The sequence below is a fragment of the Urocitellus parryii genome, chromosome 7 (assembly GCF_045843805.1).
Source record: "Urocitellus parryii isolate mUroPar1 chromosome 7, mUroPar1.hap1, whole genome shotgun sequence".
In the NCBI taxonomy this organism is placed as follows: Eukaryota; Metazoa; Chordata; class Mammalia; order Rodentia; family Sciuridae; genus Urocitellus; species Urocitellus parryii.
Window position 1 is genome coordinate 11,566,987 of NC_135537.1, and position 13,713 is coordinate 11,580,699.

General features: G+C 32.3%; 1 protein-coding gene across 3 annotated transcripts in view; it reads left to right on the forward strand.

Annotated features, from left to right (window-relative positions):
- The window catches only part of Cyrib (CYFIP related Rac1 interactor B), a 144,082-nt gene that overhangs the window by 105,080 nt on the left and 25,289 nt on the right, over positions 1-13,713 (forward strand). For 2 of the 3 annotated variants that reach the window (XR_013343968.1, XM_077800915.1), the window contains exons 4-5: positions 4,841-4,923; positions 11,703-11,824. Coding sequence is in view for 2 of the 3 variants with exons in the window: in XM_077800915.1 (XP_077657041.1) it covers positions 4,851-4,923; positions 11,703-11,824 (195 nt within the window). In the remaining variant the exon portion in view is untranslated. Of the gene's footprint in view, positions 1-3,836; positions 3,910-4,840; positions 4,924-11,702; positions 11,825-13,713 lie in introns of those variants that run through there. The other variant, XM_077800916.1, reaches the window with a different exon arrangement.

Below are 13,713 nucleotides of genomic sequence, written 5' to 3' on the forward strand. Positions count from 1 at the left end.
AGCCTTTGGTACATCTTGGAATTAATTGTAAGCAGAGGAGACAGCAGTGCTAAGACCCTCAAGCTGGAAGGAGTAAATAAAGTAACATTGCTTGTGAAGTTTCTAGAAAGTTGGAGGAAGTAACACAGTAACTGAATCCTGAAGTTCTGTTTCTGTTATTCTATAAGGAACTTCTTTTAAAGTGTTTTATGGGGGAAATGGTTTAATGTTAGCTTAAAAATACATTCCGCAGAGTACCTTCCAGGAAGAGCTTGCTCTTTTCCAGATGAGTTGTCCACTTGGAAACAAGCCTGTAACATAAGAGTTCATTCATGGTCACAAAATTCCACCATAAATATTACAAACTCTTGAAATAAGCCGTCTGGCTTTCTTGTATTAAATTTGTATTGATTTTTTTCTTAGCTTATTTAATAAACATAGTATTTAGTTGAAATTCAAGAATTACAATAAAATATGATCTAAAAGAATTTTCTACTAAATTTAGATAGTAAGATTTATTAAATTACTAAATTTAGTAATTTTCTACTAAATTTAGATGTAAGTCAGTCTTACAGCTTATTATTATTTTCTAAATAATAATATTTATTATTTATTTTAAAACATTCCTCCAAAATATCCCAGCCATATTTTGGATCTAGTTTTACATAAGCTATTTAAAAAATTCTCTTAGATCAGATTTATCCATTTATCTGAAACTTAGAAATCTCATTAGTGAAAATTCTTCTTAGATGCAGTTGGCAGAAATCCAGCTCAACAAGTAAAAGGGATAGTGATTAAAGGGAGCTAAGGTATCTTTAAATGAGAAGAAAATCAGGCAGTCTGAGAAATTAGTGACTGTGGGACACTTTCTGCAATTCTGTCCTGCATGTTGACTTCCTTTTTCTCTGACAGCCTGGCGTCCTCTATGGCAGGAAGCAGGCTGCCACATGTTCCCAGGCCTCACATTCCTCAGGCTTTGCTACTAGAAATGACTCGTAGTTATGTCGCTCCACGATGCAGCAGTAATAGCAGCAAGTAATCTGCCAGGCATGGTACTAAATGTTTTGATTGTGTTTTCCCTTTAATGATTTTAGGGACCCTCTGCATTGAATATCATTATTATTTTTTTATAATTTTTTTTTATAGGTGAACACAATACCTTTATTTTATTTATTTTTATGTGGTGCTGAGGATCGAACCCAGGCCCTCGCACGTGCTAGGCAAGCGCTCTTCTGCTGAGCCACAACCCCAGTCTTGCAGTTAATTTTAATAATGTATGTTTTACAGATGACAAAGTGGAGGTATGGAGAGGTTAAGAGATTTAACTAAGGTCACCAAGGTTGGAAGTGACAGGGTTTTAAACCCAGGTAATCTTGCGTCCCTGCTAGAGCTGATTGTTAGGAGCTATAATTCAGTCACATTGAGGTGGGGTTTTTTTCATATTAAAATAAGGCAAACAAGTATGGTTTAAATTTTTTTGTTTATCTTTGTAAAAGACAGGAGAACTAGTAATGTTATAATGGAACAATTTTTCAGATTTTTGAAAAATTCCACGAGTTTTTGTTAAAAAAGATAAATGGTGTGGTTTCCTACATAAAAAGTTTGTGTTCTGTATGCTATAGGATAGGAAGAGTTTCTTCATTGGGCAACAGGGGCATTTGACAAAGACATTTTTGGTTATTATAATAACATATGCTGGGGAGTTGATTCTGGTTTCTAGTGGATTGAGGTTCAGGATGCTGCTGAGTATCCTCCATTGTGAAACAAACCCTACGATAAAAGAATTTTCCAGCTCCAAATGTTAATGGTGCAATGAGAAACACTATGCCAGATAAATTGAGTCAATTTTCACGATCAGTGTCTGTATATGGGGAAAAAGAATTCTAAATCATTGAGGACTTTTAGCATCAAATATCAAGTATCATGCAGTGGTGAGAAACATAGACCACATTAGACTGGGTGCCTGGAAAGGAGAACCATTTTTTAAGTGCTTTCTGTATGCTGGATATTGCAAAGTCAGTGCTTAAATCTTTAAACCTTTGTAATAACCCTTTAAGACTGGTACTATAGTTGTCTTTGTTGTATTAGTAATGAATCCCAGAAGTTAACTACTGTTCTTAAATTCAAACAGGTAGTAAACTAGAGTTAGAATTATGGTTTGATTACTCTTAGCACTGGATAGTCTATTGCCTTTTTTGTGTTGAAAACAATTATGGTTCATTTTCATGACTTGTTTTGCACCTTTGGTTGCAGTTTTGATACACTAGATAGTTTTTTGTATCTCTAATATCAGTTCTTGTTAATGAGAGATTCATACATTTGGAAACATAATCCATATATGTTTGAAAAGATTAAAGCTATAAAAAATATTTTCAAATGGTTCTTTCAAAAACTTATTGAATAAATGTAGTAACTAATTTGAGGTAATTTGGATGTGATGATTTATGAAAAGTGCTTTTCCTTAAATATAAAGGCTTGTATTATTAAACTTTTTACGTGTAAGATAGTTATTAAGGAAATGTTTTCTCGGTGAATCTATTTCATTTCACCTAATTCACTCATGTAAAACATATAAGAACATTGAAATTCTATGTAATAGAAATATTAATGTAAATAAGATAAATTTTGAAGGAATATCATTTGAAAATAGAGATACCATTCAGTATTTATCTTCCTTGCAAATAAATTTGATTCTTATATAACATTTTATGAGAAATGTATGTTTTGTCCACCCGACTTTCACACGTGAATTTATCTCCTCTGGGAAACTGACCATAAGGAATATAACCATCGTTGGGGACTAGGTGGAGGAAGGGGGAACAGAGAGCAGGTGATCATAAATATTTGTCCTTTTCACACTTCCTACAATGGGTGTGATAAGGTGTCTTCTTTCATTAAGAAAAATATTATGGTTTTTGTTTCATTTACATCTGCCTGCAGCTTAGTTTTTGGAAAAAAAGCTCTGTAGTTGATGGGGGAAGTAGGGTGTGAGTAGCTCTGATGTCACAGTTTGCCTTCCCCTTTTTTACTCCAGTTTCCAGGTTTGAACCTGGTTTCCCAAGTGTTCTGACAGTACTTTCCACCTTCATTCTCACAGAATTATGGCAAATACTTGGACAAGATTTATGCCAGTGCCTTCTTTTTATTTTGTTTTGCTCTGCAAATTTACCAAGTTGTGATAATCGCTCACTCCTTATGTGCTTATTTGCTGTATTAGCTTTTGAGTTTTATGTATGGTTTTATATAGTTGAATGTTTAATTTAAGACTTAAATAATAGAAGTTGATTAATCTTAGAAGATGTAAGAAATGTTGGAGTTGGTTTGGTGATTTTTAAAAATGGGTCATGTAAAAACAAGGGTCATTAATTGGTAACTTCCTTCAGTGTAATGTTTAAATGTGGTTAAATACTATCTTCTCTGTTTTCCCAATAAGATTTAATTCAGCAAGAAGAAAAAAATTGCACTAATTTAAAAATAATGGTCTCAATGTTTACTTAATTGAAAAATTTAGTTTTGCTATTAATTTAAATTTAAAATATATACCTCAAAAATTTTAAAGGATCAACATTAACACAGATATTAATCAAATGGAAATATTGCAAGTTATATGTAAAAATATAATCTTTTTTTCCCACTTTGCTTTATGTAACACTTTTGACATGTGGAAAAGGACAGGATCTATAAACTTAGACAAATGTGCTTTTGTTGTTCCAAATTTTCAATGCCAGAAGCATATAACCCTGCACCTGTTGGTAATTATGAACAAGCCAGCCTTTGCCGAATCCCAGGCCTCTGCTTAAACATTTTTTTTACTGGAACTAAATGATGTTGCCATTTTTATTTTTAGGTTTGCTGGCATGGGTAATCTCATTAAGGTGCTAACCAGGGACATAGACCACAATGCAGCACATTTTTTCTTGGACTTTGAAAGTAAGTCTCTTTAGCCCTTCACAGCTGGTGCATAATGGTAAAGGTGAACGATTAATTATATTCACACCACAGTGAAGGCCAGCCAGAATATTTGTTAATTAAACATGGGGGATCAAACCAAGTTTGCATGATTTTTTTTCTTAATTGTAGGCAAACATCACCATCATACGTATAATTCTTTAGTTCTTCATTTGCTAAAATCATGTTGAGTCTGTAGCCAGTGCTGTCCTTTCATTAGTCCATGAAGCAAGTAGCCTTATGATGAACATTCTAATAGTATGCTTTAGTGACTATGCCAAACACTCTGTTTGCTTATAATCCTATAATAATTTTCTTTAAAAAATAATAATTGTGCTGCATATTTGGAATCAATGCTTTGAATAACCTTCACAAATTATTAATGATTCAAATTTGATTGAAAATATATGCTGTACTTAATGGCATATAGGAAGTAAGTTTTATATTCTGCTATTTTAGGATGAGAGTCAAAGGTGAGCTTTGAAAGCCAAACCTCTTAATATTTGGCTTTGAAATATATTGTTGTTTCAGTGCTATACTAACAAAATTACATGTGAGTAATTCTTGATCAGAATTTCTTTTTCAGAATACTAGCACTATTGGAATACTTAAAGAATTTTTCATTATAAGGCCAATAATGAAACTTGTCTTGGGAGAATTTTAAGAAGAATTAGAGCAACAGTTGTGTCATTGTGTACAGGAAAAACCACATTTCACCTCTAGGTCTTCCATACCAACACCTTGAGAACCCGGTTTGCTGTCTGCCAGAGCACAGTCTGGGTAACCTGAAGGATGAATTCATGGCCTAATGAACATTTTCCCTGTTACCTTTTTTTTTTTTTTTTTTTAATAAATTTCAGATGTTCTTTTTTATAAAGGGATATTTTCTCTTTTCTCATTCTTGTCTTGACAGGTACCTTAACATGGGGAATCTTCTTAAAGTTTTGACATGCACAGACCTTGAGCAGGGGCCAAATTTTTTCCTTGATTTTGAAAGTGAGAAGATGATTTTATATCTATTTCTCTTTGCCTGCAGTAGACTGCGTTTGTCTTGCACTTAATGAATGTTTCCACTTCGCCATCTTTTTAACTGCTTTGCATGACTGAGCTGTGAATTGTTTGAGTAAAATTTCTGGTGCCTTCTAGAACTGGAAGTTAGATTTTATATAGATTAAATTCTGATGAGAAAAATGTCTTTATTTGAATATTTATAAGACATTTCATATTTCTTAGTTGGAGATTATTTTATAATTTGAAAAATATGCTAATGAAACATTTTTATGAAAAAAATTTTGGTGGAAAAGAAAAATACTACCTCAAGATTTATTAATACAAGCAGTCTTTGGGGGAAAATTGTATTACAGTTGAAAATTGACTAGGTTTCAATTACTCTGTGTATGTTAAACTATTTTAAATATGAAATCTGTTCATGAAGGCCATTCAGAGCTCAGTATTTGGGCATAATATTAAAAGGTAAGTGTGAACCTAAATTATTTAATCTTTGCAGATAATTTGAAAAGTTAAAAACGTAATTTTATGTATTTATTTCAGGAACTCATTTTTCTAACTCGAAATAAAAAGAAAAATAATAGGTTCACAGACCTTTAAGTAATTTGCCTTCTGTTTGTTTTATGTTGCATGACCTATTGTAATATGGTCTAAGAGTGGCAGGTAAGTGTCATTGACCTCTGTGCATGTGTGCAAAGCTTTTGCTTTTTTGGCTGATGGTATCGCTTTAGCTTGTCTGGTTGTCAAATTGAGAAAAATTATATTAAATTGGTCTTTTAGCGTGAATGTTGCTGTTTTAACTGATCATTAGAAAATTGTTAGGAAAGGGTGAAGAGATACCTTTTAGGTTAAATCTCCTGATTCCTTACACTTTATCTGAGATTAAAACATTTGAATAGATTCCTAAAATTTAAGACTTTTTCTTTTAAAAATAAAATAAATCCTTAAAATGAACCCAAAGAAAGACATTGTCTTTTACTACCAACTTCTGTTTAGTTTTTATATAGTTTATTCTGTTATGAATCATTTATACTTTTTTCCCTTTGAGCCAGGGCACTTGTTATATGATTATAGCATATCTCCATTTTATAGAATATTTGTGGTCACTGATATTTTCAACATTTACTACATTTCTATAAATGATCTGTTACACTTTGTGTACTGTGTGCAGGCTAGTAAAGAGAAGTAATGTCAATATCAGGACCATATTAAATTGTTGGTTTTTTTTTTTTTTAAGGGGAAAATGTTATTAGATGTATTAATTTTCTTGACCCTTCTCAACAATTTAACAATGCTATTTTAAGTGCATGTTTAGCATGACTTTTAATCAGCTTGGGGATGTTGAGCAAATTGCTGACTTTTAAGATTATTCTTTCAGAGGAGGCAACTTACATGAAAGCTGTATTTTAGTTTATTTGCATCTGTTTCAAACTTGGTCTTGTCTATTTTTCTGCTCTTCTCTCTCTCCTTTTTCCTCTTTGTCCCCAATTTTTTACATTTGCAGAATCTTGGCTTTGATATAGTCAAGATCTTGTTCAAGACTTGGCACTTGATCTTTTTATAAATCTATCATTATGTTGTGGTCCAGTGGGAAGCATGAAGTGACATGTAGTATTTAAAAGATGATTTGTCTTGACTTTTCCAGTCTTAAGGGGATTGGGTCATTAACATAAAATTTTAAATGGCAAACTTAGTAGCAGGCAAGGGTTAAAATTGCTAACAACAGTAATATCTAATAATGTAGAATTACATCGAAAGTATTAATTTCTTAAAGGCAGATAAATTTAAAAAATGATACCTGTTGCCCCCCATCTGCCAATGTAGAACTTTTATTTTGACGCTTCCTGGTATACTATACTATAAGTGAAATCTAGTGAAAACATACTATTATACCAGAACAGAGTTCACTTGTTGTTACTTTATATTTTTAAATATGTTTTCCTTTGATTCTAACATTGGTGTTTTCTTTTTTCTCTCATCTTTTTGTGAATGTTTCTTCATTTGGAAATATGCATGTGTGAAACATTGCCTTATCTTTAGACTACATAGGTCCCTTGGTCCATCAAAGGAACCTCTCAAATTTTTTTTACCACATTAAAAATTGCCCAAACAGTTAATTTACCTGTTCCTAATTATTACTTAGAATAAAGCCACTTTTTTTATTAAATGGAGTAGTTAATAATACTACATTGCTTATTTCTAGATATGTAGTAATATTCAGGCCACCAGTTCCATCATTCTAATTGGTTAAATCTTGCTCAGTATACCTCCATAGTTAAGCAATATAGAAATAATTCCATGTAGATAAATCTAGCTTTTTATGTACTAATTTACATGCAAATTTTGGTATACAAATTAAGTATTCTAGTGCATTTAAAATATGATTTAATGAAATCTTAAGAGTTTACAAAATGAAGACCATCTTTAAATAAGTCTTTATTAACTGTCCCCTTTCCATACCGGTTTTTCTACTTCAGTTTAATATATGCATACTTTCTCCTGTATACCAGCCAGAAGGTGCTGGGGATGCAAAGGTAACTACATTCAGGGAGTTCTCAGTCTGATAGCACAGCATAGACAGAAATGTAAACTCATAGTTTACTTCCATAAGTTACATTCAAGGCATATATCAGAAGGTATTAACTTAGCAAAGTGTAGATAGGACATCACCGTGGAAAACTTATCTTATGGTGGTGTTTGAATTAGATTTTATTTAGAAGGTGAAAAAAGCCATTTTAGTGAAAGACACTGTAGAAAGAAGCAGCAACTTACAAAGACCTTAAGGCATGATAAGTCATTCTGTGTTTATTAAAACATGCTCTTTGGGCAGGGGGAGTTTTTTTCCTTAAGACAAATTACATCTATATGATAAAATTTCATTTTTATTTTATTTCATAGTGGCAGTTAAGATATAATCCCAGTATTGCTCCATAAAATTTGATAGCAGTTATGCTGATAAAAGTATGTGAAAAACACTGAATGGGAGCCCATAAAGTCTCTTCTCATTCTTGGAATTTCCTACTATTTTATAACATCATTAATTTATTGCTCATTCTAATGACACATCTTTAGCTTGCATAACTTGGAAGAAGTGGGACACTTACTGTTTTTGTGTCTCTTCTTAACCTTAGCAGAGTACTTTGTAAGTAATAGAAGTTTTATATTTGTTAAATTTATATCCAGGTAGATCAGAATAGGAGTAGGAAGTGGTCATTCATAAATAAGAACTAGAGTACCCTTTCTCAGATTCTTTAACAGTGCCTTCTCATTGACTTGTACATTTCCTCTAATGTCTTTTTGTGTTGCCTGTTTCCCACCATCATTTAAAAATGTAGGTATCCACTTTTTAGTCTAACTTTATTTTTTTTTCCATTTTCTCACATACATTTTCAATTGTTTTGATCCTATACTTGGAAGTTTATTTATTTTAGTGGCATTTAAAATTTTCTTTTTATAAAATTATGTAGGGTTATATGTTCAGAGAAAAAACACATAATAGCCTCCTTTAATTCATGTTGGAGGATTATTTATTGACCCTTCTCATTCATTCAGATAATAGTATAGGAAATTTAGGTATTGATTTATATACTTTACCAGTGTATGGAATGTACTTTTTAATTTTTTTTAATTTTCTTTTTTAGTTGTAGATGGACACAGTGCCTTTACTTATTCATTTTTTATATGGTGCTGAGGATAGAACCCAGTGCCCCAAGCGCTCTACCACTGAGCCACACAACCCTAGCCTGTATAATGTACTTTTTAAATATACATATAATTTTTTAGTTGTAGATGGACACAAAACCTTCATTTTATTTCTTTATTTGTGTGTGGTGCTGAGGATCAAACCCAGTGCTCACACATAAGAGATGAGCTACACTCCAGCCCCTGGAATGTACATTTTGATCCCTGACTTAATGAAGCTTATAGAGATGGATTCAAATATTTATGAGTGAATGAATATAATGTCAGATTAAAGCAGAAAGACTTTATTATAATTTTTATGTTGATTTGCTTTTTATTTTTTTCCTTTCATAGCTATTTTGTCATTCCTTTTAAAATATAATATCTTCAATTGTAGCAAATATGATAGTGAATCATCTTCTGTTACCCTAAGGAAATGGGTGTGAAATTATTAAAATAATTCATTTTTATCTTTAAACAATCAGTTTCTCTATTCTCAGTAGTAGGTACATTATTTTGCAATCAGATAAGTGTTCTTTTATTATCAGACTGTACATTTTTCTTGAAATAGTAAAGCCATTCTTTGCTATGAAAAATCAAAGTGACAAGTCTTGGTTGCATATTATAAAAGGCCATTTTTTGAAAAAATGCTTTGTTTTATACAATCTTTTCCCTCCCTAGTATTTCACTCCTTTGCATGACTTGCTTCCAGTAAAGTAGCGCGTACCTGTCTGCTGTTTTCTGTTTGTCTTCATTTCTACAGCAGTCTTCAGCAGCTTTCAAAATTATAAACGTGACTTTCTGTGACAGTCTAACAAATGTTTAACCAGTGTGGTGCTGGGTGTTTTCCCCAGCCTTAGGGGAAACTTGAATCTTCTCCTTTATTTTTAAATTTCTTTGTACTTATTAAACCTTTGCTAGTATTAACTACTTACAAGGTCTATTTAATTCTACTTGAAAATGTTTCGTCTGTGTGTCTCAGTGTCATATTTTTGTGTTAACAACTAGTCACCACACCAGAAATACAGTTTAGTGTTTTCAAACTTCACAATTGCTTTAGATGTATAATAGATAAAATATTGTCCTTTGTCATGAATTCCCACTTCATGAATTCAAACTATAATGTGTGTTTATTATTGATGTTATGTCTGTAGTTCCACAATTCCATAATGAAAAAGTATAAAACTGTCATTTTTGCATGTAAAAAATATTTTCCTCTGCTGCCTCTTGTGTAAGTATTAAAGTTATGGGTGTGCCTTCTTTTCAGTTTGTGTCTAATTACGACTTTTGAAAATGATGGTCTGGCTAAATGTTATAAAAATTTACTGCTATAATGACAAATCCTGATTTTTAAAAATCTAGTGATGCCTTTGTAGATTTGGACAGAGTCTTTAGTGTTTTAATTGGCTTCTTCTGTGTAATTAATTACTTTGTTGTAGCATTTTTATTTTTTTACAAAGTTTTGAAAAGAAATTTGAAAAATAAGGGAACAAATATATAAACACAAATTTTATAAATTGGCTTTGCATATTAGTGTTACTTAATTGTTGTAGTACTGTTTTACATATGTTAAATTTAAAATTTGGTACTGCAATTGTTGATTTTTTCAAATTATATGTTGTACATTTTTGATTAGTCGGCAGGTTTGATATTTGGAATTATGACTTGCCCCTAGCACAAAATAAAGTTGTAATTTGAAAGCATCTTTATTCCTAGTTTCATGTGTGAATTTTCTTTTAAATTTTTTAAGTAAAGGAGTAAATAGATCATTTTGTATGTGTGGGGAGGTCAAGTGGTTATAGACAGTCTAGGTACTGGTTTTATATGACAAAGAGAATTATCAGAAGTGTTCTTAATTCATCTTATAAATTTGGACTGCCTCCCTTCGCTCCTATTTTAGCATGGAGGAATCCTGCCAGCATAATTTTCCTCTAAAACATTATGGTAATCATAATGTTTATCATTTTAAGTGCTTTATGCCTTACCTTCAATGTCAAGTGTGGTCTAGTTGGAAAGATTTATGAAGAAATGTGTCCTTGTGGAGTCCCCCTTTTTCCTTAAAAAGAAAGGAACAAAGAAAAAGAAACAAATGTAATGTATTAAAAAGGTTTGGCTTTAGAGAAACAGGTGACCAAGTTTTAAAAAATAGGGTTTCTGTTATCTCAAGTCTAGCAGAGAGAAATCCAGATTTCATCACCATTAGCATATGTTTTCTGGCTAACACCACAGGTGGTGAAAATGTCCATATGTTGTCCCTGATTATGTTTTTATAACTGTTTTTCCCCCTCATTTTTTCTCTCAGTACCAAGTGTGTAGAAACTCCGTATTTGCTGTAGTATTTAAATTTTTCATTGATAGTCTTGTAGTTTAGCTTAAAGTATCTTGCTTTCACCAACTCAGGAATTCTGTAACAGTTTTGTAATTTGAACTTCCTCTGTGCAGAAATCTTGGCCTTCTGTTAATCAGCAGTGAAGTTCAATGATATGGCCTTAGTTTATTCTTAAATATGTATACCCTGCCCTATGTGATCTTATTGTCAAGACAATTCAAAATAGTCCCTAGAAAAGAGTATCTAAAAACTATTTTTTGAAGTTTTTACTTTTTCTTATCAAAACTCAGTTGTTAAAGTGAACTTTAAAGGAAAATAAAGTAGTGTTAGTCTTAAACTGTAGATTAGCAAGATATTTTAGTAGGCTTTCATTTCTGTTGCATTAAAATAAATAATTATTGATGCATCTACAGTCACTAGTGAGTGACAGTGATCAATGTAGTAGAAAAAGAGATTATAAAGAATATCAGAGTTTACATTTTTAATTTTAATTTTTGAATAATTTACTATACCAAGTCATAATTTGTAACCTAAATTGTAATATTTGGTGCTCCCTTAAATCTGTGTAATTTTTATAAAAGTGAGGCTAGTTATTCAAATGTATAACTGTGGAAAAATTATTAATCTTTTCTAAGTGCAAAGTTAACATTGAATAAATATAACATATCTTTGAAAATTTGTGTTAATTGCTTAGAGTTTACGTGTATTAAAAAAATTCATGTCACTGTAAATTTTCTTGTGCTTTCCTGCTATTTAGATGCCCAGCCTACAGAATCTGAGAAGGAAATTTATAATCAGGTGAATGTAGTATTAAAAGATGCAGAAGGCATCTTGGAGGACTTGCAGTCATACAGAGGAGCAGGCCATGAAATACGAGAGGTAAAATGTGTTTATGTGCTTTCTAGGTAAACTAAAATTAGCTATGTCTCACCTCTTTTTAATGTTATCTAATTCTTCATTTCATATGAAATAGTACATATAAAGAAAGAACATTGGGCATTATTTTGGAAGTGTTTGCAGTGATACAAGGATGAAAACAGTGTTGACAAATGTGTAATTTATGTGTTTTTAAGGAAGCTTCATTGTTTTGGTTGCTCTTGCATTTGAAATTTCCATGGGGAATTGTGTATGTTTTTCTTTTTCTGGGCAATGGGGAGAACATGACTTTTCTGTGGCTTCATTCTGCCAGTATTTTTTTGTTACTCCTAAGCTGTTTAGGAGAATATTGAAATCAACCAGGGTGTGGTCTCTTCACCTCCACTTCCTCCCCACTGCCCTCCTTTCCCATGACTGCACCACAAGGAAGGTGTGTGGGTGCTCTATTTCAAAAGCTTTCCTGCCCATTCTCTGAACTTAACCAGGCTTCCAGCTCTGTCCTTTTTAATTTCTTCTACTTTTCAGAAATGCTGGTTCCCTACCTCTTTACCTTTATTCTCCATACTTTTCTGGAACTACTTTTCAAATTATTCTTTACTTCTTATTCTTCTTCTTCCTCTTTCCTTTTCTTTTTCTGACTTCTTTCCCTCAGCATGTACTTACTCAGTTGTCCTAAAGACATAGAGAAATTCTCTAGCCTCTGGACCTGAATCTCATTTTTTTTCATTACCATATTCTAAGGCAGGGCCCACTGTTTGTTTTTCATTTTCCCTACTTTCTGCTTCTGTTGTTTTCAGTGACAATGAGTGCAGAGGTCATCAAAGACCATTCTTTTGGTCTTACAGTTCCTATCTTACTTGATTTCTCTTCTGGCACTTGGACTACTGGTGAAAGCAGAGTAAAGTGCAGACTCTAGAAGATGACAGTTCAAGAGATACTGTGGTATTGGATATTTAATGTAAGGGAAGAGGGGGAATTGATTCCATGGCTTTGGTGTGGTTAGCTTCTGGGGACTTACGGAGAGAGTGAATTCCATTTCTTGCCTCTCCTGCACTGGATTGCTTGTGCCCTGCTGTCTTGCACATGCATACTTCCTTGTTTTTGTCTGGGTTGCCCTTTTATTTTCCTGTTGAATTCCTATCCTTCCTTCCAGTCTACTACTTCCTGTTACCCCTTTGCCTGACACTGCACACACATTTCTTTTTTGATAAACAATATCCTTTGTAAAACCATTGGTACTGGTATTTATTTCTCTACCATTATGCCCCCCAGTTTGAGGAGAGTGAACCTGGTTTCTTGCATATTTGGATATTATCAGCACCTGGCATAATGTTTATTAAAAGCTGTTAACTGCTAAAGAAATAAATATATAGCCTTAGAATAATCTTAGCAATATTATTAGCTTAAAACCTTAAGATCTCAGTAAACAAAGGCATGTAGCTGCTGCTGTGAACCAAGTTCCCTAAACATTTAAACATTTTAAAAAATCAAACATGTATGGAAAGGAAAGTTTTAAATGTTAAGTAAATCATAAACAACTAATTAGTAAAATCGTTCTTTTCCTGTAAATCTTACCAGTCCACAAGTTGTTCTAACATGATTAATAGTGCTACAAATGTGGCTCAGTGGTAGAGACATACATGGTGCCTGGGTTCGATTCCTAGCACCATAATATTAATATAATATAATATAATATAATATAATATAAATGATAGTGTCTTCATGTTGATTCAAGTTTGTTTTATAATTGAATTCTTGTCGTGGGGTTATAGTTGTCTCCCATAAACAATAAAGAAAAAAATCTCATCCATAATGGAGACAAATACCATTTGTTATCTATTTGCTTTTTTTCCCCCAAAGGTAGAATGCTGTTGTTCTTCACTGTTATCATT